The sequence below is a fragment of the Dicentrarchus labrax genome, unplaced genomic scaffold, assembly GCF_905237075.1.
Source record: "Dicentrarchus labrax unplaced genomic scaffold, dlabrax2021, whole genome shotgun sequence".
NCBI classification, from domain to species: Eukaryota; Metazoa; Chordata; class Actinopteri; family Moronidae; genus Dicentrarchus; species Dicentrarchus labrax.
In genome coordinates, this window is record NW_026136705.1 from 3,608,594 (window position 1) to 3,631,370 (window position 22,777).

General features: G+C 36.1%; 3 protein-coding genes and 1 long non-coding RNA gene across 6 annotated transcripts in view; 1 reads left to right on the forward strand and 3 right to left on the reverse strand.

Moving 5' to 3' along the window:
- LOC127364382 (complement C1q-like protein 4) lies at positions 1–2,675 on the reverse strand. The gene is made up of 3 exons (XM_051401863.1): positions 2,509–2,675; positions 1,412–1,537; positions 1–623 (listed from the first exon to the last, which is right to left on the reverse strand). The coding sequence occupies exons 1-3, from the start codon at positions 2,597–2,599 to the stop codon at positions 349–351; spliced, it is 492 nt and encodes a 163-aa protein (XP_051257823.1). The 5' UTR covers positions 2,600–2,675; the 3' UTR covers positions 1–348.
- LOC127364383 (complement C1q-like protein 4) lies at positions 1–20,631 on the reverse strand. Of its 2 annotated transcripts, XR_007885011.1 has the most exons (4): positions 20,510–20,631; positions 20,006–20,131; positions 18,738–19,214; positions 1–146 (listed from the first exon to the last, which is right to left on the reverse strand). XR_007885011.1 is itself a non-coding variant. In XM_051401864.1 (3 exons), exons 1-3 carry the CDS (start codon positions 20,598–20,600, stop codon positions 18,940–18,942), a joined length of 492 nt encoding a protein of 163 aa, XP_051257824.1. In that variant the 5' UTR covers positions 20,601–20,631; the 3' UTR covers positions 18,592–18,939. The 2 variants fall into 2 exon arrangements, 1 of the variants encoding a protein (XP_051257824.1); XM_051401864.1 differs by lacking the exon at positions 1–146 and having other exon boundaries at positions 18,592–19,214.
- On the forward strand, positions 10,409–14,558 carry LOC127364385 (uncharacterized). The gene is made up of 10 exons (XR_007885013.1): positions 10,409–10,897; positions 11,359–11,448; positions 11,748–12,206; positions 12,292–12,471; positions 12,936–13,030; positions 13,241–13,414; positions 13,785–13,900; positions 13,993–14,084; positions 14,264–14,378; positions 14,462–14,558. It is a non-coding gene; the product is annotated as an uncharacterized LOC127364385 (long non-coding RNA).
- Positions 15,722–22,777, reverse strand: part of LOC127364377 (C-type mannose receptor 2-like) — a 19,656-nt gene continuing 12,600 nt past the window's right edge. The window contains exons 5-6 of one of the 2 annotated variants that reach the window (XM_051401857.1): positions 16,769–16,866; positions 15,722–16,661 (exon numbers count right to left, since the gene is read on the reverse strand). In XM_051401857.1, coding sequence (XP_051257817.1) covers positions 16,644–16,661; positions 16,769–16,866 — 116 coding nt within the window. In that variant the 3' untranslated portion in view covers positions 15,722–16,643. Of the gene's footprint in view, positions 16,662–16,711; positions 16,867–22,777 lie in introns of those variants that run through there. The other variant, XM_051401856.1, reaches the window with a different exon arrangement.

The window sequence follows — 22,777 nt, forward strand, 5'->3', positions numbered from 1 at the left end:
TTCAGATACTCAGTAGATCTTTATTGTTTGCAAGCAAGAGCCATCATCAGAATCACACAGATATGACTGAGGAGAGGCAGTACTGAGACACAACACACATAGCCAACAACAGGATGTACATTATTTCACTCAAGATGCTATTCAACCTTACTTTACTTGGTCTTGACATTTTCTTGGCTTTAAGCACATATATCTGTGTATTTAGTTTCCCAACAACATAAAACATTGTAATGTAATGGTGGACTATGCTAGCGAAAGCAGAACAATGTTGGAAAAACTTGATTATAAGAATTTCCCTCACATACAGTCGATGGCATCTGAGATCAGTGAAGTGGAGTCATTGAATTCTCACATTCCACTGACCAGAAAACCACTGAAGGTGGTTGTGTAGCCGGACGCCCAAATACGATTGTCTGGACTCAGGCGCACGTACACCTGATCGTTTTCATTCAGCTGCAGGAATGCTGCATTTCCTGCGTTATCAGCAGTGGTTGCATTCTTATCAAAGGCCTCGACAATGCAGCTGTCACTCTTCATCAGTTTCAGGGCTGATTTAGAATTTTCTCCAGCATGGTAGAAGAAGGTAAAATAATAATAACCTGCAACAGGAGCTTTGAAGATACCTGAGGAAAAAAAGAGTATTCATTAAATTCAAAGGTTTCTGGAAAGCTTTGAGAAAACTATTGGGGAAACAAACTTCTTTTACCTTAAAAGGTTTGAGTGGATCGAATTGAAAGTTCAAAGAATGAATAGAATTACTATTATTATTGTAAGCATTGGGACAGGCATAGATAATGTACTCTGAACAGATAAAAAAAAGTAATATTTTATCAGGTACATGGTTTAAACATTAGATTATTTTGTCACCAATAGTGTTGTACCGTTCCTTAGACCTCACTCTTACCATTTGAATTACATGAATCGCTATTCGGTATAAAAATAATAAGGTGGAAGTTCATTAACCAACCCTAGTTTGCAGTTGAAGTTGAACGGTTGAATAAATGTTATAGATAGTGAGAAGTTACACCCCTAAAACACAGACCATAGACAATACTCTTAAACATGTGAAATGAACTGAAATTAAATGGAATAAAATTGATCTAAAATTTGCATTAAAATACATTCAAATCTACATTTAAGATTGAGACAGATCTCCTGATTGTTGAAACAACAGGTAGGTAAAAGGAAGACATAATGAAGATATATAGCCATACAAAATATGTATTAATTAGAAAATATTGGTTATTGGAGTTTTATTGGTCTGGTATTGCACTGGTAATCAATAGTTAGATTACTGATATGATTTATGGTACACAGATACAGTATATTTATTTAGTATGTAAAATGTGTCAACATAACTCAAACCAAACAGATAGATGATTGTAAGTGTGGCTGCAGGTGATGTATTTACCTGAAGTGCCGTCGTAGGCATTACCAATGTTGGTAATCACTTTGTTGTAAACCACAGTTGTCTCTGCTTCAAAGGGTCCGAAGTTACCACCTTGATCTGCCACTGCAGTGAACATGATCTTTTTACCTATATAAAACAAACAAAACTTTATATTATGTAATATCTATCAGCAGATAATCAAACAACAGGAGGCATTGGAGAGGATGTAGTTGTTAGCTTTAATTCACTTTTTGCAGCCTTTGAGTTTACAGCACAGATCAATAAATACTTATTTGTCTGAATCTTAGTATCAAATGTGTCTCTCTCAACAATTAAAGTTTATTAAAAAGTGAAATCAGAGTTAAAATCTCCATTAACTGCAGCTGTTTGATTATCAGCTGAAAGAGATTCAACATCATACATGTAGAGTTGGCAGAAGTACACACATTCCTTATTTAAGTAGTACAGATACTAGTACAGATAAGTACAGATACTTGTGTAAAAAAAGACTTTGGTGAAGTAGAAGTACTCAAAGTATAAAAGAAAAAAGTAGTGTTTGTGTGAAGGACATTTCTATCGGCTGTTTCTGTGCAAAGCAAACTGAAACTTCAAATAGGGAGTCTCTTTCTCTTTCTTTTGTCTGTTTCGATGTGTTACGTCGTTTTCAACATTTTCATTGTTACGTCTGTTGTGCGCGATATGCACCGGTCTTTGTGATGTAAAGGCGTGTAATAATGAAAACAAACAAAATGAAAACAATTCGTAGTTCTCCTCATATGCGTTAAAACGAGACTAACGAGCCTGTTTTGACAATGTAAGAAGTAGAAAGTACAGATATTTGTGTTATAATGTAGGAGGTAAAAGTAAAAAGCTAGCACTATTACCCTACTATCTATCTATCTATCTATCTATCTATCTATCTATCTATCTATCTATCTATCTATCTATCTATCTATCTATCTATCTATTCATTTATTATTTAACAAATTGTCACTTTTTCTGTTTCAAATCCAGTTTCTATAACATTTTTCCACATGTTAGTTAAGTGAGGCCACCAACCTAAAAGTGAGTCTGTAATTAATTCTTCATTTGTCTTTAAAGATAAAGTTTCACTCTACCTGCCATCTCTGTTGGTTGGTCACTTCTGTTGGGATGGTCGACAGACTGTTTCTCTCTCGTCCTTGCTGCGTCTCTGAAGCTGTGAATCATAAGATCGCTGATGCTGCTTTTATGCTGCTGTCAAGCACCTCCTTTACCCAATTCCAGATAATCTGTGGTGGTGTGACATGCCAATAGCTGAATAGATTTAGGTACAAACTTCTCAGGAAATCGTGCACCTGCTTGTTTGTTGACTTGCAGAAGTTTCGCCAGACCACTGTAAAAAACAATAGCAGCAAACAGCTTTTTAAGGAATAACGGAGTCATTTTAAGAAGCTTTTTTTTAGAGGGCATCAACATTAAGTGGACTGATGGAAATAACTAGCTAACTAACCCTTCAAATAAACCTGTGTCTAACGTTTTTGATTACTGTTTCTGTTTTTGCTCAAATACATACAATAATTTGATACTTTTGACTCTAATGCCAATAAACACAAGCCACAATCCAGAGGTCCAATCAGATGTTAAGATTTTTTGAATTATTTTTGGTCAGTTTCAAATGAATTCATCTTCTCCCCAAGAGCAGCCTCATCTTTGATTTTAACTTTATTTGAATTATTCCATCATTTTCTATCATTGATGTGAGCAAGTGAACATTTTGGCCTCACAGTTGATGTGTTAGAAGCAGGAAAAATTGGCAGTGTGATGATTTGAGCAACTTTGACAAGGACCACATTGTAATAAGTAGACAGCTGGGTCAGAACATCTCCAAACCTGCAGCTCTTGTGGGGTGTTCCCGGTCTGCAGAGGTCAGAACCTATCAAAAGTGGTCCAAGGAAGGAAAAGCAGTGAACAAGTGACAGGGTCATGTGTAGCAAAGGCTCATTGATGCATGCGTGGTCCGACCCAACAGACGAACTACTGTAGCTCAAACTACTGAAAACGTTATTTTGTATAAATGTTTTGTTAATTGGAAACTTTTAGGTTTCCCTCACACAGTTTTTATCCAATAAACTTAGAAATGTTATACAAAAAATCAATTTACAAAACTGATGTGAATACATTCTTATATGCACTTCTAACCAAAAAAATTTTGCTATTTCCAACCCCTGGATTGGGCTAGACATTAAAGTTGTTTGCGGTTTTTTCTGCTCTGCTTGGAACAAAATCAGAACCACAGTCAATTTTGTTATTCTCAAAAAGGCTGTCATGTAGATATGATTGTTAAATCACAAGAACAAGAACATACATGCCTTGTCTTTAAATTAGTCCACATCTTCATTGACTTTTCCAGCAAATGAAGATCATTAAACAACACAACATTTTTGACCACTTTCACTGAATTTTGGGTGTTTGATTGAACTTTAAAACACGTGTGTTCTTCCCTACCCAGAAGGGCCATTGGGTTACACTGTGCAAACACACACACACAGTGCATATAACGCACACATACACACAAATAACATACACACAAACACCACAAATACACACACACACACACACACACACACACACACACACACACACACACACACACACCCCGAAGGACCACAGGTGTCATTATTTGTCACCATTGAAAAAAAATAAATGCTTTCAAAACAGTGTCCTGACTAAACTTTGACATATACCAGACTGCGATAATCAATCAACATATATTCCTATTGTATTAACTATAGTCAAAATGATTCAGATTTTTAGCTTTTCTTAAAACAAAACAATGCAATATAAGTTTGCATAAATTAGGTTTACTGACCCTAAATTAATGAAATTAGGGTCAAGCTTGGTGTTAATGAGTTGGTATTGAGTTGACTAATAAGATGAAACACAATATTGGATCATAATTCATAACCTATGTTTTTTAATCGTGTAAGTCAAACCAGACTGGGGTCAAATTCATGATGGAGGAACACAACTGCATAGTCAATGGGAAGGTATTATGAGCGTTAAGTTGTTCGATCGATGATAATGTGTCGTCACATGCCAGTAAACTTTTCTTTGTCCAGTTCCAGAGAATCTGTGCTGTGGGAAATACCAATGGCTGAATAGATTTATAAAGTATTTTAAACGTGCACCTACTTGTTTGTTGACTTGGAGAAGTTTCGCCAGACCACTGTAAAAAACAACAGCAGCAAACAGGTTTTTCTAAGGCAGTCATTTTAAGAAGCTTTTTTTTTAAAGTGCATCAACATTAAGTGGACTGATTAATTAATTAATATTACTAATAAAAACCCACATATGAATATTATATACCAATATATCAGATTATGTCACACACAATAAACCAGTGGATTACTCCACAGCACAAGAGCTATAGTAGGCGTTAGTGAGTCGGGGCAGTTGCCATAGGCTGGGCTCCATTTAGGTGTGGCACCAGCAAATGACATCCTGACAAGAATACATTTCTCAAGAAGATGGGGGCTGCACTAACTTGTTCACCGGTTTGCAGATGTGTCACCTATATACATGAAGTGGGGGGTTATGTTCAGTACATGCATGTTGTCTGTGTTGTCTTTATCCTTCAAAACCTTATCTTCAAAAGAACAAGGAGAATTATTTCATCCTACCCGGTTTGATATCTGTAACTGCTTCTGGTTTTGAACAGGAAACATATAAATGGACAATAACCTTGTCTCTGTACTTGTATTGTTAGATCTTAGTGCTGCATTTGACACCATTGACCATCCTAATGTATTACAGAGACTTGAGCATCTTATAGTTTATATAGCTTATAGTTAGGGCTGGCTCAGGTGAGTCCTGAACCATCCGTTAGTTATGCTGCTCTAGGCCTAGACTGCCGGGGGATTTCCCAAGGTGCACTGAGCTCCTCTCTTCCTCTCTCTTTATGCACTCATTCATGTCCCATTAATGCATGTTACTAACTTCACTTCTTCCCCGGAGTTCTTGTGCTTTCTCGTCTCGCAGGTTCTCATGGATCCTGGTGGAGCCTCCTGCCATGGTCCTGGTTGATTCCTACTGCTAATGTTACTGATATTATTGTTATTATAATATTTTTTTATTATTATTATTATTACTACAGTTACTATTATTACTATTATCAGACAGGCGCACGTACACCTGATTGACTGCATTCAGCTGTTATCAGCACTGCCTGCATTCTTATCAAAGGCCTCGACAATGCAGCTGTCACTCTTCATCAGTTTCAGGGCTGATTTAGAATTTGCCCCAGCGTGGTAGAAGAAGGTAAAATAATAATAACCTGCAACTGGAGCTTTGAAGATACCTGAGGAAACAAAAGAGTATTGATCACATTCAAAGGTTTCTGGAAAGTTTTGAGAAAACTAGAGGGGAAAAAACTTTTTTTACCTTAAAAGGTATAAGTGGATCAAATTAAATGTATTCTCATTTATTATAATAACAAGTCAGGGGTGTAACGGAATAGAAATACTATTATTATTTTAAGCATTTGGATATGCACGGATAATGTGCTCTGAACACATAAGAATAAGTGATATTAATTCAGGTACATGGTTTAAATATTAAATAAACCCGAGTTTGCAGTTGAAGTTGAACGGTTGAATAAATTTTATAGATAGAGAGAAGGTACACCCCTAAAACACAGACCATAGACAATACTCTCAAACATGTGAAATGAACTGAAATTAAATGAATTCAAATTTTTGTAAAATAAATTAAATCTACATTTAAGATTGAGACAGATCTCCTGATTGTTGAAACAACAGGTAAGTAAAAGGAAGACATAATGAAGACATATAGACATACAAAATATGTATTAATTAGAAAATATTGGTTATTGGAGTTTTATTGGTCTGGTATTGCACTGGTAATCAATAGGTAGATTACTGATATGATTTATGGTACACAGATACAGTATATTTATTTAGTATGTAAAATGTGTCAACATAACTCAAACCAAACAGATAGATGATTGTGAGTGTGGCAGCAGGTGATGTATTTACCTGAAGTGCCGTCATAGGCATTACCAATGTTGGTGATCACTTTGTTGTAAACCACAGTTGTGTCTTTTTCGAATCCTCCAGAGTGTCTACCATGATCTGTCACTGCAGTGAACATCATCTTGTTACTTAAATAAAACAAAACATTAGTTTATTGAACCATTTCTATTCAACTTATCTTTTATCTTTAAAGAGAAACTTATAGGTTGAACTACTGAAGATATCATGTAAATTATGCTTTGAAACTGTGAATGTATAATGTTATAATATTTAATATCTATCACCTGATAATCAAACAACAACAGGCATTGGACATGATATAGTTGCAAATTTTAATACATTTTTTGCAGTCTCTTGGTCTACAGCATAGACCAATAAAGACATATCAGTCTGAATCTTAAATGTTAAAAGTTAAATGTTCTCTTTCTCCTGCAATTTCATGGGGGAAAAAATACCTTAAATTATTGCAATTGTTTTGAAAAGTTGCCCTGAAATCAGGCATTTTAACCAGTTAACTCTACAACACCTATCCATAACCAAACCTGAACCAACCACTGTGGGCAACAGAACAGAACATAAGATCCCTGATGCTGCTTTTAAGTTGTTCGATCGATGATAATGTGTTGTTATGTGTTGTTTATCCAGTTCCAGAGAATCTGTGGTGTGACATACCAATAGCTGAATAGATTTATGTATAAACTTCTCAGGAAAACGTGCACCTACTTGTTTGCTGACTTGCAGAAGTTTCGCCAGACACCTGTAAAAAACAATAGCAGCAAACAGCTTTTTAAGGAATGAGTCATTTTAAGAAGCTTTTTTTAAAGTGCATCAACATTAAGTGGACTGTTTGATGTTTTTTCTGTTTTTGCTGAAATACTGACCCAACTATGAAAAGTAAAAGTATTCATTGTGCAGTAAAATGGTTGTCTGTCACTTTTGGGATGTGTTTGGATTAATATTACTAATGAAATTACTGAGGATACAGCCAAACTATTTTTCTTTGCACCACATGCAGGAAACTTCTCTTAAATGTGGTTTTAACATTGGTTGGGACCAGGGTTTGGTTAGTTTAGGAATATCTTGGTTTGTCGCCAATATTTCACCAATGTACCATGTACACTGATCAGAAGTTTCGCCAGACACCTGTAAAAAACAATAACAGCAAACAGCTTTTTAAGGAATGAGGCAGTCATTTTAAGAAGCTTTTTTTAAAGTGCATCAACATTAAGTGGACTGATTGATGTTTTTTTTTTTTTTTTTTACTTTGTCTGTTTTTGCTGAAATACTGACCCAACTATGAAAAGTAAAAGTGTTCATTGTGCAGTAAGAAGGTTCTTTGTCACTGTTATACACACCAGACATTGACAGTCAAAGACACGACTCAAAACAGGTTTTAGAGGTAAATCAGTTCTTTTTCACTAAAGCAAGGTTCGATACACGTGTAATCTACAAAAAGGCAAATAGGGGGGAAAGGTCCATAAGGGGAAAGGAAAAAAGGCTAATCAAAAGACAGGCAAAAATACAGACAACCAAAGTACATTAACAGGAGAAATACTGCTGTTAATAATAATTAATTATTAAGATTATATTGTTAATAATAATTAATAGTCTGTGACACACATAGATTTACTTGGGCGGGCCGCCGGTATATTAACAGTCAGGAACCTGTTTCAGCATTTCACAAAGAACCAGAGAGAGAGGTGTTATCTGGTGAATAGTTTTACAAGCACGGAGCAGGTAAAGCAACAGTTTCGTTAATGCGCGGCTCACCTGAAAAAAGTCTTGGGCGACTTTATGAAAAGTACTGCTGACCAACAAAGTAACAGATCAGACACATACAGTCTGTTTGATACATGGTGGGAAAAAAAGAGTAAGTATTGTGTGACTAAACACTAAAACAACAAAGTAAGGTAGAGAAGGGGAATATGTTACAAATGGTGCCAGCCAATATATAAACTTGTCAATTCATAATTTGTTAATTATTCGAGATTTAATATTTGATAGTTAAATTAAAGAAGGCTACAATATAAAGATAAGGCTTAAAATAGACCCAGCGATGGATGATGGGTCTTGAAAACCCTGATGGGAGCACCCCTATTATTTTCTGTAGTTGTTTCATTTGAATTTAAACTAAGCCATTATATAATAAAATTAAGACACAATTTTGTTTTATTTTTATTATCTTCTAATATCTTCAAATATTTCTCAATACAGAATTAATAAGATATCAAAACAGGAATGGTTGTCTTAAAAGAGACTTAAAATATGTACAATAATTTGATACTTTTGACTCTAATGCCAATAAACACAAGCCACAATCCAGAGGTCCAATCAGATGTTAAGATTTGTTGAATTATTTTTGGTCAGTTTCAAATGAATACATCTTCTCCCCAAGAGCAGCCTCATCTTTAATTTTAACTTTATTTGAATTATTCCATCATTTTCTATCATTGATCTGGATGCAAAATAGAATCTACAGCAAATGTTCTCACTGCTTGGACAAATAAAACCTCTCTTTGTACAAACGTGCTAATCATGACCTTCATCTGTAACACTGGGGTTAATTCTATAATTCTACTATTTTGTTTTTAAGGAATAAGGGAGTCATTTTAAGAAGCTTTTTTTAAAAGGCATCAACATTAAGTGGACTGATGGAAATATCTTGGTCCACTATCGTTATCCTTCAAATTAATTTGTATAAAGTTTTGTTTACTGTTTCTGTAAAGTAAAAGTATTCATTGTGCAGTAAAATTGTTCTCTGTCACTGTTATATAAGAGAGGCTAAATAAAAAGAAAATAATGCAGGGGTCTCAAAACTGCTGGCTGCAACAAACAAAACAATATTTTGTTGAGTTCTCCGATTGATTGGCCTCCATTTGTAATCGGCTGATATTCTAAAACAATTTCAGCAGATTCATCTAATTTTATTTAGTTTTATAAATGGCAATCACAAAAGTTAATCAGATTTACTCATTTATTTTATTCCACAGGAAGGTTAGTCAATCTGTGTTTGTGTCTTCTTCATGAGTAAGTCTGCAGTTAAAGGACAGGCCAAAAGACTGACCAGTCAAAGCACTGCACATGTAGTCTGCTGAATCGGGATTACAAAACTTGGACGGACTCCAAAGTGACTCGCTTCTGTGGAATTAATTATTACAACCCTAGGGATGGGTGGAGTCAATTAATTAATATATAATATATAATATTATAATATTAATATCTCACCATTACCAGTTAACCTTTTTCCTCTTTATTTTGCTTCCCTATTCAGGACTTCGATCAGTGGTGCCTGCAAATATGCAACACTGCAACCCCCTCCAACTTACAGACTACAGACTCATTCATTATGTTCCTTTTGTCGAAGTTTAAAACAAAAAGATTGTTTAAAACACTTATATTGTTTTAAACCTAGTGTGGTAGTTCTAAGACCAATTTGTGTTGGACCACTTTGTTTGTGCTCCCAGTTTTTTGGGGGGGCTTTTGTTTGTTCAGTGTGGTGAGTACCCAGATTGCCTCCCTGACTTGTTACTGGCAGTCAGCGTCAGGTTTGTTATATTTACCTTTAATTGACAAACTTTATTAAAGCTGTTATGACATAGTCAAAATATTGAGATAATACATCATTATTTAGAGAAAGTTTCTCATTATGTTGAGAATGTTTCTCAGTATTTTGAGATACTTAGTCAAAATATTGAGATACTTAGTCAAATACTGAGATACTAGGTCAAAATATTGAGATAATAAATGAAAATATTGAGAATGTTTCTCATTATTTTGAGATAATAAGTTATTTTGAGATACTTAGTCAAAATACTGAGGTACTAGGTCAAAATATTGAGACAGTTTCTCATTATTTTGAGATAAGTCATTATTTTGACCTAGTATCTCATTATTTTGAGATAATAAGTTATTTTGAGATACTTAGTCAAAATACTGAGATACTAAGTCAAAATATTGAGACCGTTTCTCATTGTTTTGAGAAAGTTTATCATTATTTTGAGATAAGTCAGTATTTTGAGATACTTATCTGACTGTTATCATACCATTGAATAAGCGTTATCCTGATACAATCATCCCACCGATATGGGCCAGTAGGGGCCTACTCTACCTACTAGTAGGTGCAGGAGGCAGTTATCACCCATTCATCTGGCTGGTCCAATACTATTCAAGCCCAGCAGGTACAGAAGGTGTGTTATCGAGCAGAGCAGTCACGTGACTGTCAGATTTCTGTCTGCATTTTCTTTTCTTTTCAGTGGAAAAACAACATTTTAAGATATTTTTGGCATTAGAGTTCGTTGTGATAACCATGACACTGTCAAGTTAGCAACAACACAACAACACGTTTACCCACGTCCGGGTGGACTGAATTGGCAGCAGCAGCTCCTGAACCACCGCTGAAGGTGAGGTGGACGGAGAGGGACGTGGATGGAAACACGCTTTCCATGAGGCCAGGAGTCACGCGGATCCAGACATGGTTAGTATTTTATATTCTAGATATTTAAATGGTTTCAGTCCTGAATGTCAGTGTAGGCCAGTGGCAGGGATAACATGCAACACTGTCAATGGACTACAGTACCATCAGTTGCCCATAAATATGTAAAGTACACCAAAATGTTATTTATCAAAGTTTTAAGCTAAATACCACCAGGTCAGATCAATGTGTCATCTCTGATAGATCTCAAATCCTGAAAAATAAAGAAATACTTTTTGCTGCAAGCATGATTTGGCTAACATGAGTTACTTGACATTTTTCATGTAGGTGGTCTTGGAGCCTCTTTTCCAAAAGAAGACCCACGCCCCACCCAATAAATGAAATAGGAAAACTGTACTGTATAGTATAAATGTAGATCGCATACAGGTATTTTTAAAACAAATGTAAGTGTTAGACAAATATATGCTGCTTTAAGAGGTGTTTATGTTTTTTCTGCATTACAGCTGAATGCCGTTGTAAGACCGGTCTCACCTCACACTCTAATGTAGAGGGGACCTTTGCTCCAGAGACTGCTTCACACACAGATTCTGCTGGTATGTATTTCATTAGATATGTTCTGTGTATAATGTCTTGTACCTAGTATCTGCAAAATGAGCTATTGAACAAAACAAAGTCTCCAAAAAAAGCTTTATGACAACGTTTCTCCCTGTTGATATGCAATTGTCAAGCACTATTCACATTGTTTTATATGTTATATCTGTCATATAACAATATTTTCTTCTTATCTGTGTAACAATGAAGTCCATGTTTTTGCTAGTTGTATGCATATGATACAAAAACAACCTTGGGCCCCTTCTAACTACTCCATGTATTTCTTTTACAATTGCAATAGAATGTCTTTTGCAAGATCTGCAACACTCCCTGAGCTGCTCTGATGAAGAGCTTAGTTAAGCATCAGCAGACCAAAGAGCTCCTCTGGCTTCTCTGGATTGGAGCATTCGCAATGCTCTCTTTTCAGAGAGATGGAGGGAAAAGAGACCATCTCTTCTTAGTAGCATGCTGGCCAAGGAGAGCATGGCAACAAATGGCTGGTTGTAAATGTAAATATTACCTTGTAGGACGGTATGATCTCAACATGCCTGAGCTGACCTGCGAGGGATGCCAGGCAACTTGGACTGCAGGACTTGATGACCTGATAAAAAGTGGATACTGACCTGCCACCCTTCATTTTGTAACAATTTATGAGACAGACCTGTTTTATACGTTTGAAGACATTAAGATGGCATCACCCGGGATGTCTTTTCAGGCATATCTAAGAATGCTTGAGAAGCGGACTGCTCGCTTTGGCTGTGTAAGTATTTCTGTATATGTTTGTGTTTTGAAATGGAAAGGTCTTTGTTTAAAAAATTGTTTTGCGCTTTTTCTTTTTTACATAGACTGGGAAGATCTCATCAGACAGCTTCCAAAAAAAGCTTTTTTGAATGGGCTGCTGTACAATATGAGGTTGACTCCACCTGCAAGGAGGAGAAATTCATCTGTCCTGCCTGTACCCCAGCAATGCTTTCTGTCTCAGTGGATGGAAACCGTAAGCGTTACCGCTTCAAAAGTACTGCAAGGTATACAATAATGTACACCCACACTGTTTAAATGGCAAAATAGATAGTTATGTTTTATACAACAAGTAACCTTTCGATGTATGACATGTTAAAAAGATAGTTAAGGTGTTTTGAAGTGGGGTTGTATGAGGTACTTATCCATGGTCAGTCTGTTACCTACAGCAGACAATGGTCACCGCCACCCATCCCCTGCCTCTATTGTGGAGAAGCAGAAAAATGTGTTTTAGCCACATATAAAAGGCCCACCTGAAAAAAACCCAATATCCAGGATTGTAGTTGGGGTTAGATGTAGAAATATGCATTTCTACAGTTTAGACAATGTAGTGCCAAGGAAAAGGGCTGTCTGAACACTGTACTGTAGGTAACACACTTACTATGGATAAGTACCTTATACCACTCCACTTCAGAGTACTCAACTATCCTTTTAAACATGGAAGCCTTTTTATTTCTTGTTGTTTTTTTAGATCTCAGGTGCGGGCCATCTTTGACGGTGTCTTCATTGCAAAAGATGACGATGTGACCAGATTTGTGGATCACATCCACAGCAAAAAAAAAACATGTAATAGCAGACTTCAATTACTATCTCAATATAACATTATAATTCATAGTCTGTCAGTACTCCCATGTATTGTGATATCTACCTGTATACCTAATTGTTCTTAATCTGCTAACACTTATCTGTTCCTTGTCCCCCAAGAGAAATTTATAATTGTTCCCTGTAATGACTGTTGATGGGATTATTTGTCAATTATGATTTTCTACAATGTAGGTCACTGGTAGGAGCAATTGTGGTGGGGAGTGGTCAGCTGCCAGAGAGACCTCCCAAAGATCAAGCAGTAAGGTGGATGAGGAGGGACTGGAGCTGGCAGTGTGCAGGCATGATGTCTTGCTGGCTGCCCTTAATATGTTTGTACATGCTAAAGTGCATGACTTCAAATGTGAGGTTAGTATTATACAGTACATTTTTATCTAATGACTTGCAATCCTATAAATGATGCATATAAATGTGTAATGTTTAACTATCACTTAACAGATTATTTAACATTTGTATTGTTATAGTTGTTGATGTGAACAGCCCTTAATTGACACATCTACTTTTGTCAAGGATATTATTTTGCACCTGTCTGTGTATGTTTGTTTGTAAGCAAGATTACTCATGAGGTTTACCACTAATGTACACACAACTTGGTGGAAGGGTGACAGTTTGATTTTTGATTAGGTTTTAATTGAATTAAAAGTGACTGTTGGGCATTGCTTGAGGTCTCTGCTGTACTAAATTCCCTTGATGTTTATGTTTGGGTCCCTCTCTCCAGGTGAAATGGAGTAGCAAACCAAGAAGGTGCTGATAAAACACTAGGGGAGGAAGTAGAGCAATGTAATGCTTCCCTCTGCAGGATATCAGTCACCACAAAGCATATGTCAAAAGCAGGTGCTGTATAATTGTACCTCTGTATACAGAATAAAAGACATTTATATTATTACAAGTGAATCTTTACAGAACTCATCTCTGTGTACTTGCAGGACGCAATGACATGCTGACACTCCTGGCCATAAGATGGAACCAGCAGAAATGTCCAAACCTGGCTACTGGACTTTCCCAGAGATACCATAAGGTAAATAGAAACAATATTGGTGCAATGGCACAGTGTAGGTCAATGAAACACACATACAGTTTTGTGCACATAGGCTTGTGATACATGATAGTTACAACATTTGCCTGATTTGAGTTGCATTTGTACACTGTATACGTTGTACTGACTTTTAGCTTATGGTAATAATTTTGTCATTTTAGACATCTAAAGCTCTCAATATCCCGATTGGGGACCTGGAAACCCTGAAAGCCCAGCATCAACTGGGTGAACAAACTGTGGAAGAATTTGTGCAAGAAGTAAAAGAATGGGCAGATGGTAAGAACGTGAAACATTATCTGACATGGAGAAACATTTGTGTCGTTTGTGAAGTTGACGCTACCTGCAATCAATTTTGTCAGGAGAAATTGACCATCAAGGCACACCACAAGCTTTGTGTAAGAAGATTGAGGCCTTCACAACCAGCATCAACACGAGAGCTCAACTCCTATATCGGAAAAATGGTATGTTAACATTTAAGGCCTTTTCAGATCACAGTCTGAAATGTCTCCAAACTCACTTCATAATTACAATGTCCATACAGTTCTAAAAAGTAATGTTTCATGTGTTGGACTTCTCCAAAACAAATTGATTTGCGTTCAGTTATTATAAGTACATCTATTATGATCCATCTTGTAGGGGATACACTACTTTTTCATTAGAAAGGTAATCACTGGGGATTAATAATACACTCGTAAATGGGGCACCACCTCCGTTGTTTAGCTACTGGAGTAATCCGGAGGAAATTATTCCACAGATCTAATCAAATCAATTTATCAAATTTCAAAATCTATATTTAATCTCAATATTTCTGAAGTAGTGATTTCTTTTACACGATTCATCGATTTCCCCGCATCAAATCAAACCTGCACAGACAAGGACATACGGTAATATATGTTTATTAACTAAATTAATGAAGAGTAAATAACATGAAATGATAATGTAAACAAATATAATACAAAGATAATGTCTTTGTCCGGCTTAAACGTTTATACGTCTCCTTGAGCGGTCAACCACAGTGATGTCCTTTTGGCTTGTGATCAATGTCTTAAGAAAAGTTCCTCAGAGTGGTTGGTCTTTGGCTTTGATTATAACCTAATCCAACTTCTTGTCTAAAATAACTGTAGGACGAAACGCTGGCCTTGCGAATCCTCTGTAGTCACTAAGTCCAAGAATTAAACTAAATTCACTTTCTGTGAATCGGGCGACAATACTTGTCAAGATATATAAATTAAAAAAACTTATAAAAGAATTAACTTTGTTCGTGTCTTGAGCCTTCAAAATAAAAGTACTAAAAAGTACTTCAGCGCCGCAAATTATTACGTGAGGAAAAATTCAACACGTGTCTCAAACGAAGTAAAATAACGTACGAAATCAAAGTAGAACGAAAGAAAATAACGAATGGATCCAACGTAGATTTAAGAAGAGAGTTTTGGAAGTGTAAAAGTAAGAGAGGTCTATATTATATATGTTTTAGTCTGGAGGCGTATCCGGAAAGGCTAATCGCGTCACTTCCTTTAGCGATATTTCGATATTCGTAACTTTATTAACTCACTTCTATCGTGTTTTAAAGTTTCGAAATCCTAATTCACCATTCACAGAACCCACCATGACTTAATACATAGTTTACATGTTTTAACATAACATAACCGAAATTACTTGATGTAAAAATAAAAGCAGACCTAGTTAAAATGTCACAAACATGCATATGAAGCAACACTAATGGATTGTACATATTTCATATAGTGTTAGCTTAATTCTTGTTATAAAATTGTGTGTCAGGCATTTACCGTTTGGAATAATACACAACTATAAAACAAAATCTGTTTTGAAGATACCTTATGCTATACCAGAATCTTACCAAAAGGTGGCACTGTGGCTCAATCAAACATTCAAGCATTTTACACATGATTTTGTAATTTAGTCCAATCTGAAGACAGAAACATCAGACAAACATTACATTTGCGATCTTCTCATGCTGGATGGCAATCTGTTAATTTTGAGAAGATGAAATTTTAACATAATACTACAACAGAACTAAATCTATATCCGTGCAACTGTTGTTACTGCTTCCTAGATTGGAATGTCCACTATCAAAAGAAAACATCGTAATTTACACTTTAGAGGAAGGGGTGTCAGAATACCAGATGTGGATTCCAGAGGAGTTTCTCTCTGGAGGTGATACAATTTAGATCAAGGAGATGCAAACACATTCCATGTCTATTCCATAGGAATTTACAACTAAAAAGGCACTTAATTATCACACACGATCCACTTTAGGTGTAGGGTGTCGTTCTGATCTGTGGAAGAGGATAAAGCAAATTGACACCTAGAGATCCCATCTGAGAATCTGAAAAGAACCAGGCTCTTGGTGCAGGATACTGTCGGCGCCACAGTCTCACCTCCCCTCCTGGGTCAAAAAGGTGAAGGGGAAAGAGGAGGCCTTGAAAACTCTCCTGGTGGAACATAATCAAAATAATATGATGATTGTTGAATCAAGAGACTGATAAAGCGTCTCTTGTAGAGGAAGACGAGGACAAGGTCCTACATCTTCCTTTCCACCTATACCAACAGAAAAGGGATATAAAAGGTTAAATTGAAGATCTGTGTATTCAACATCATACAAGCTGTCCGAAATTGCTCAGAGGTTAAATGTGTAAAGTGGTCACCCATTTCAAGACTGCCTCCCTCACAGCCAGGTCTTTAATGTCCACAGAGTTGTCGTCAGCAGTCAGCTGCAGTCTCATTAAGTGTTTCCTCCGTGGATCTGGCAAGAATAAAAGAGGGAACAATATTTTTTAATACCTAGAGGAATAGTTCCAAGAGATGAGAAGTTATATAGTCCAGCTCATAATTACTCATAAATCTTACACTTTCATTTTTGTACAAATTAAATAGGGCTGCACAATTTATTGAAACATTATCTATATAACAATATGGTAGAGCGCAACATCCAAATGGCAGGAGCTAAAATTTTTTAATAAAGGCAGAGCAAAGCTAGGTGATCCCCCCCCCCGTTCAGGCTTTATTGCTAAGCTACGCTAACCACCTGCTGGATGTCACTTCATGTTTAACTGACCACTGATAAAAAGAGTATCATCTTCTCAGGTAACTCTCAGCAAAGATTTTCACATTACAAATTACTATTAAACTATTAAATAAATGTATACCGTGGCTACAAAAGATACTACTTCTGTTAGTGTATCAGGAATATGGGATTCATTTAGTCTGATTTTGGTTGCTTTCTTACTTTTGGTTTGCATTTATTATTTGTTTCTTCTTAGTTTCTCTTTGCATGTCTGATCTTTTTCCTTTTTTTAGTTAATCCCATACATGAACCCTCAAAACACACAGCTCTAAAGCAGTGTTCAAGGTACTGTGTCACTTTTGCCTGCAGTCTGAACACAGCCTAAGTGTAGCTTACAGGTAGGAATGCTACTCGTTGCTGCCCTCTGGGTGGTTGGGAGTATAAATAACTTGTTACATATGTATTGGCCCACAGCAACACTAAAATAATATAGCTGACAGCTGCATGCATTAATAAGAGAACTGAAACAGACATTTAAAAGTAACAAAAACTATACCTATACCTATGACTATATCTAGTAACTAATTACTACTACTAAAACTATTAAAAGATAAAGATAATGAAAAAATATCATAGGGTGTGATAGCAGAAAAAGCTGTTAATATTAATGTTAATCACTGCCTCACCCGAAAGTACAAATATGCCAAACATTCCCCTCTCCATGGTCATAAGAAAATAAAAAGGATGTCTGACGAAAGTTCAAGATCTCCCAGACAAAATTAGGAAAAAAGGACCATCATTCAATCTATCATTAATAATGTAATTGTAATGATAATAAAACTCACCTGTGACGGAGAAAGCAGATGATCTCTTTGGGGGCAGTCTTCTCTTGTTTCTTCTATTCTGCCTTTTAAAGCAACACACCCCATTTATTCAAAACAGGTGGCCTGCACTTTCTCTCCCGGAAAATTTTCCCTACGCTACCAACCCACTGGAAATTCACATGATGATGAAAATATGTGCTTTTATTTCTGAAAAAGATTAGCTGCTGTTAACCAAATGGATTTCAATGTTTAATGGGACAAACCCACGAGAATTATCACCTGACTTTGCTTCTGCTCTACAGAGCGTTGTAGCATCTTTCAGCTCAATGTTTTGGTACATTTTGGTTCATTCTCACTACCACAGAAAAGGGCTCCCAAAACACACACGGCATGCTACATGCCTGCTAAAAAGAGCTAGAAATAGCAACTAGCTAACTGGCTGGCTAAACTTTCTCAAAATAATGACGTATTATCAATAACATCGTCACTTGAATTCCTCCTTTGTTTCTGATAGAAAAAAGTCCTAACTGCTTTAATAGTGCTTGTTAATTGAAGGCAAATCTAACAAACCTGATGCTGACTGCAGTGCCCGTTTAAAGATGAGTTCTAGTCTAGTGCAGAAATACCAGATGACACAATGTTCAGATACTCAGTAGATCTTTATTGTTTGCAAGCAAGAGCCATCATCAGCATCACACAGATATGACTGAGGAGAGGCAGTACTTAGACATAACACACATAGCCAACAACAGGATGTACATTATTTCACTGAAGATGTTATTCAACCTTACTTTACTTGGTCTTGACATTTTCTTGGCTTTAAGCACATATATCTATGTATTTAGTTTCCCAACAACATAAAACATTGTAATGTAATGGTGGACTATGCTAGCGAAAGCAGAACAATGTTGGAAAAACTTGATTATAAGAATTTCCCTCACATACAGTCGATGGCATCAGAGATCAGTGAAGTGGAGTCATTGAATTCTCACATTCCACTGACCAGAAAACCACTGAAGGTGGTTGTGCAGCCGGACGCCCAAATACGATTGTCTGGACTCAGGCGCACGTACACCTGATCGTTTTCATTCAGCTGCAGGAATGCTGCATTTCCTGCGTTATCAGCACTGCCTGGGTTCTTATCAAAGGCCTCGACAATGCAGCTGTCGTTCTTCATCAGTTTCAGGGCTGATTTAGAATTTGCTCCAGCATGGTAGAAGAAGGTAAAATAATAATAACCTGCAACAGGAGCTTTGAAGATACCTGAGAAAACAAAAGGGTATTCATTAAATTCAAAGGTTTCTGGAAAGCTTTGAGAAAACTATTGGGGAAACAAACTTCTTTTACCTTAAAAGGTTTGAGTGGATCGAATTGAAAGTACAAAGAATGAATAGAATTACTATTATTATTGTAAGCATTGGGACAGGCATAGATAATGTACTCTGAACTGATAAGAAGAAGTAATATTTTACTTTACATGGTTTAAATATTAGATTATTTTTTACCAATAGGGTTGTTTACCGTTCCTTAGACCTCACTCTTACCATTTGACATTTTACATGAATCGCTACTCGGTATAAAAATAATAAGGTGGAAGATCATTAACCAACCCTAGTTTGCAGTTGAAGTTGAACGGTCGAATAAATGTTACAGATAGTGAGAAGTTACACCCCTAAAACACAGACCATAGAAAATACTCTTAAACATGTGAAATGAACTGAAATTACATGGAATAAAATTAATCTAAAATTTGCATTAAAATACATTCAAATCTACATTTAAGATTGAGACAGATCTCCTGATTGTTGAAACAACAGGTAAGTAAAAGGAAGAAATAATAAAGACATATAGACATACAAAATATGTATTAATTAGAAAATATTGGTTATTGGAGTTTTATTGGTCTGGTATTGCACTGGTAATCAGTAGTTAGATTACTGATATGATTTATGGTACACAGATACAGTATATTTATGTAGTATGTAAAATGTGTCAACATAACTCAAACCAAACAGATAGATGATTGTAAGTGTGGCTGCAGGTGATGTATTTACCTGAAGTGCCGTCGTAGGCATTACCAATGTTGGTAATCACTTTGTTGTAAAGCACAGTTGTGTCTGCTTCAAAGGGTCCAAAGTTACCACCTTTATCTGCCACTGCAGTGAACATGATCTTTTTACCTATATAAAACAAACAAAACTTTATATTATGTAATATCTATCAGCAGATAATCAAACAACAGGAGGCATTGGAGAGGATGTAGTTGTTAGCTTTAATTCACTTTTTGCAGCCTTTGAGTTTACAGCACAGATCAATAAATACCTGTTTGTCTGAATCTATCTATCTATCTATCTATCTATCTATCTATCTATCTATCTATCTATCTATCTATCTATCTATCTATCTATCTATTTATTATTTAACAAATTGTCACTTTTTCTGTTTCAAATCCAGTTTCTATAACATTTTTCCACATGTTAGTTAAGTGAGGCCACCAACCTAAAAGTGAGTCTGTAATTAATTCTTCATTTGTCTTTAAAGATAAAGTTTCACTCTACCTGCCATCTCTGTTGGTTGGTCACTTCTGTTGGGATGGTCGACAGACTGTTTCTCTCTCGTCCTTGCTGCGTCTCTGAAGCTGTGAATCATAAGATCCCTGAAGCTGCTTTTATGCTGCTGTCAAGCACCTCCTTTACCCAGTTCCAGAGAATCTGTGGTGTTGGGAAATGCTTATGGCCATATAGATTTCTAACGTATTTTAAACATGCACCTACTTGTTTGCTGATTTGCAGAAGTTTCACAAGACTATTACTATTATGCTATGTATCAACATTAAGTGGAATGATGGAAATATCTTGGTCCACTATCGTTATCCTTCAAATAAACTTGTGTATACGTTTTTTTTGTTTTTTCACTTTTTCTGTTTTTGCTGAAATACTGACCCAACTATGAAAAGTAAAAGTATTCATTATGCAGTAAGATGGTTCTCTGTCACTGTTATACACACCAGACACTGACAGTCAAATACACGACTCAAAACAGGTTTTAGAGGTAAATCAGTTCTTTTTCACTGAAGCAAGGTTCGATACACATGTAATCTCTGGATTGTGGCTTGTGTTTATTGGCATTAGAGTCAAAAGCATCAAAATATTGTACATATTTTAAGTCTCTTTTAAGAAAACCATTCCTGTTTTGATATCTTATTAATTCTGAACTGAGAAATATTTGAAGATATTACTCAATGTCTGGTGGCACATCTGCAAACCAGTGAACAAGTTAGTGCAGCCCCCATCTCTTTGAGAAATGTATTCTTGTCAGGAAAACATTTCTCATTTCTCATGTCATTTGCTGGTGCCACACCTAAATGGAGCCCAGCCTATGGCAACTGCCCCGACTCACTAACGCCTACTATAGCTCTTGTGCTGTGGAGTAATCCACCGGTTTATTGTGTGTTACATAATCTGATATATTGGAATATAATATTCATAAGTATGTTTTCATTAGTAATATTAATCCAAACACATCCCCCCCCAAAAAATGTATATAACAGTGACACAGAACCATTTTTCTGCACAATGAATACTTTACTTTTCATAGTTGGGTCAGTATTTCAGCAAAAACAAAGACAGGAAAAAAAAAACATATCAATCAGTACACTTAATATTGATGCACTTTAAAAAAAGCTACTTAAAATGACTGCCTTATTCCTCAAAAAGCTGTTTGCTGCTGTTGATTTTTAAAATAGTCTGGCGAAACTTCTGTTTCAGCAAGCAAGTAGGTGTGCGTTTAAAATACGTTAGAAATCTATTCAGCCATTGAGATTTTCCACACCACAGATTCTCTGGAACTGGGTAAATGAGGCATGTGACAATACAGTATAAGATTCAGACTGATATGTCTTTATTTAACTGTTCTTAATAACATTGTATATCAAGTGTTAAAACTCAAACAATTAACGAATCATGAATAGACAAGTTTACATATTGGCCGGCACCATTTGCAACATATTCCCCTTCTCTACCTTATTTTTGTTGTTTTAGTGTTTTAAGTATTTTTGGGGCTTTTATTGCCTTTATGATACTGACAGCTGAAGACAGACAGGAAAGGGGGGCAGAGAGAGGGGATGACACGCAGCAAGGGGCCGCAGGTCGGATTCTAACCCTGGGCCGCTGCAGCAAGGACTCAGCCTCAGTACACGGGTCGCCAGCTCTACCCACTGAGCTAACCGGGCGCCCCCAGCAGTACGTTTTATGAAGTGGCGTTAACGAAACTGTTGCTTTACCTGCTCCGTGCTTGTAAAACAAATCCACCAGATAACACCTCTCTCTCTGTTTCTTTGCGAAATGCTGAAACGGGTCCCTGACTGTTAATATACCGGCGGCCCGCCCAAGTAAATCTATGTGTGTCAAAGACTATTAATTAAGATTAATAATATAATCTTAAAAATTAATTATTATTAACAGCAGTATTTCTCCTGTTAATGTACTTTGGTTGTCTGTATTTTTGCCTGTCTTTTGATTAGCCTTTTTTCCTTTCCCCTTATGGACTTGTTTGCCTTTTTGTAGATATACGCGTGTATCGAACCTTGCTTCAGTGAAAAAGAACTGATTTACATCTAAAACCTGTTTTGAGTCGTGTATTTGACTGTCAGTGTCTGGTGTGTATAACAGTGACAGAGAACCTTCTTACTGCATAATGAATAGTTTTACTTTTCATTGTTGGGTCAGTATTTCAGCAAAAACAGGAACTGTAAAAAAAAAAAAAAAAATTTTACTAGTTTATTTGAAGTATAACGATAGTGGACCAAGATATTTCCATCATTCCAC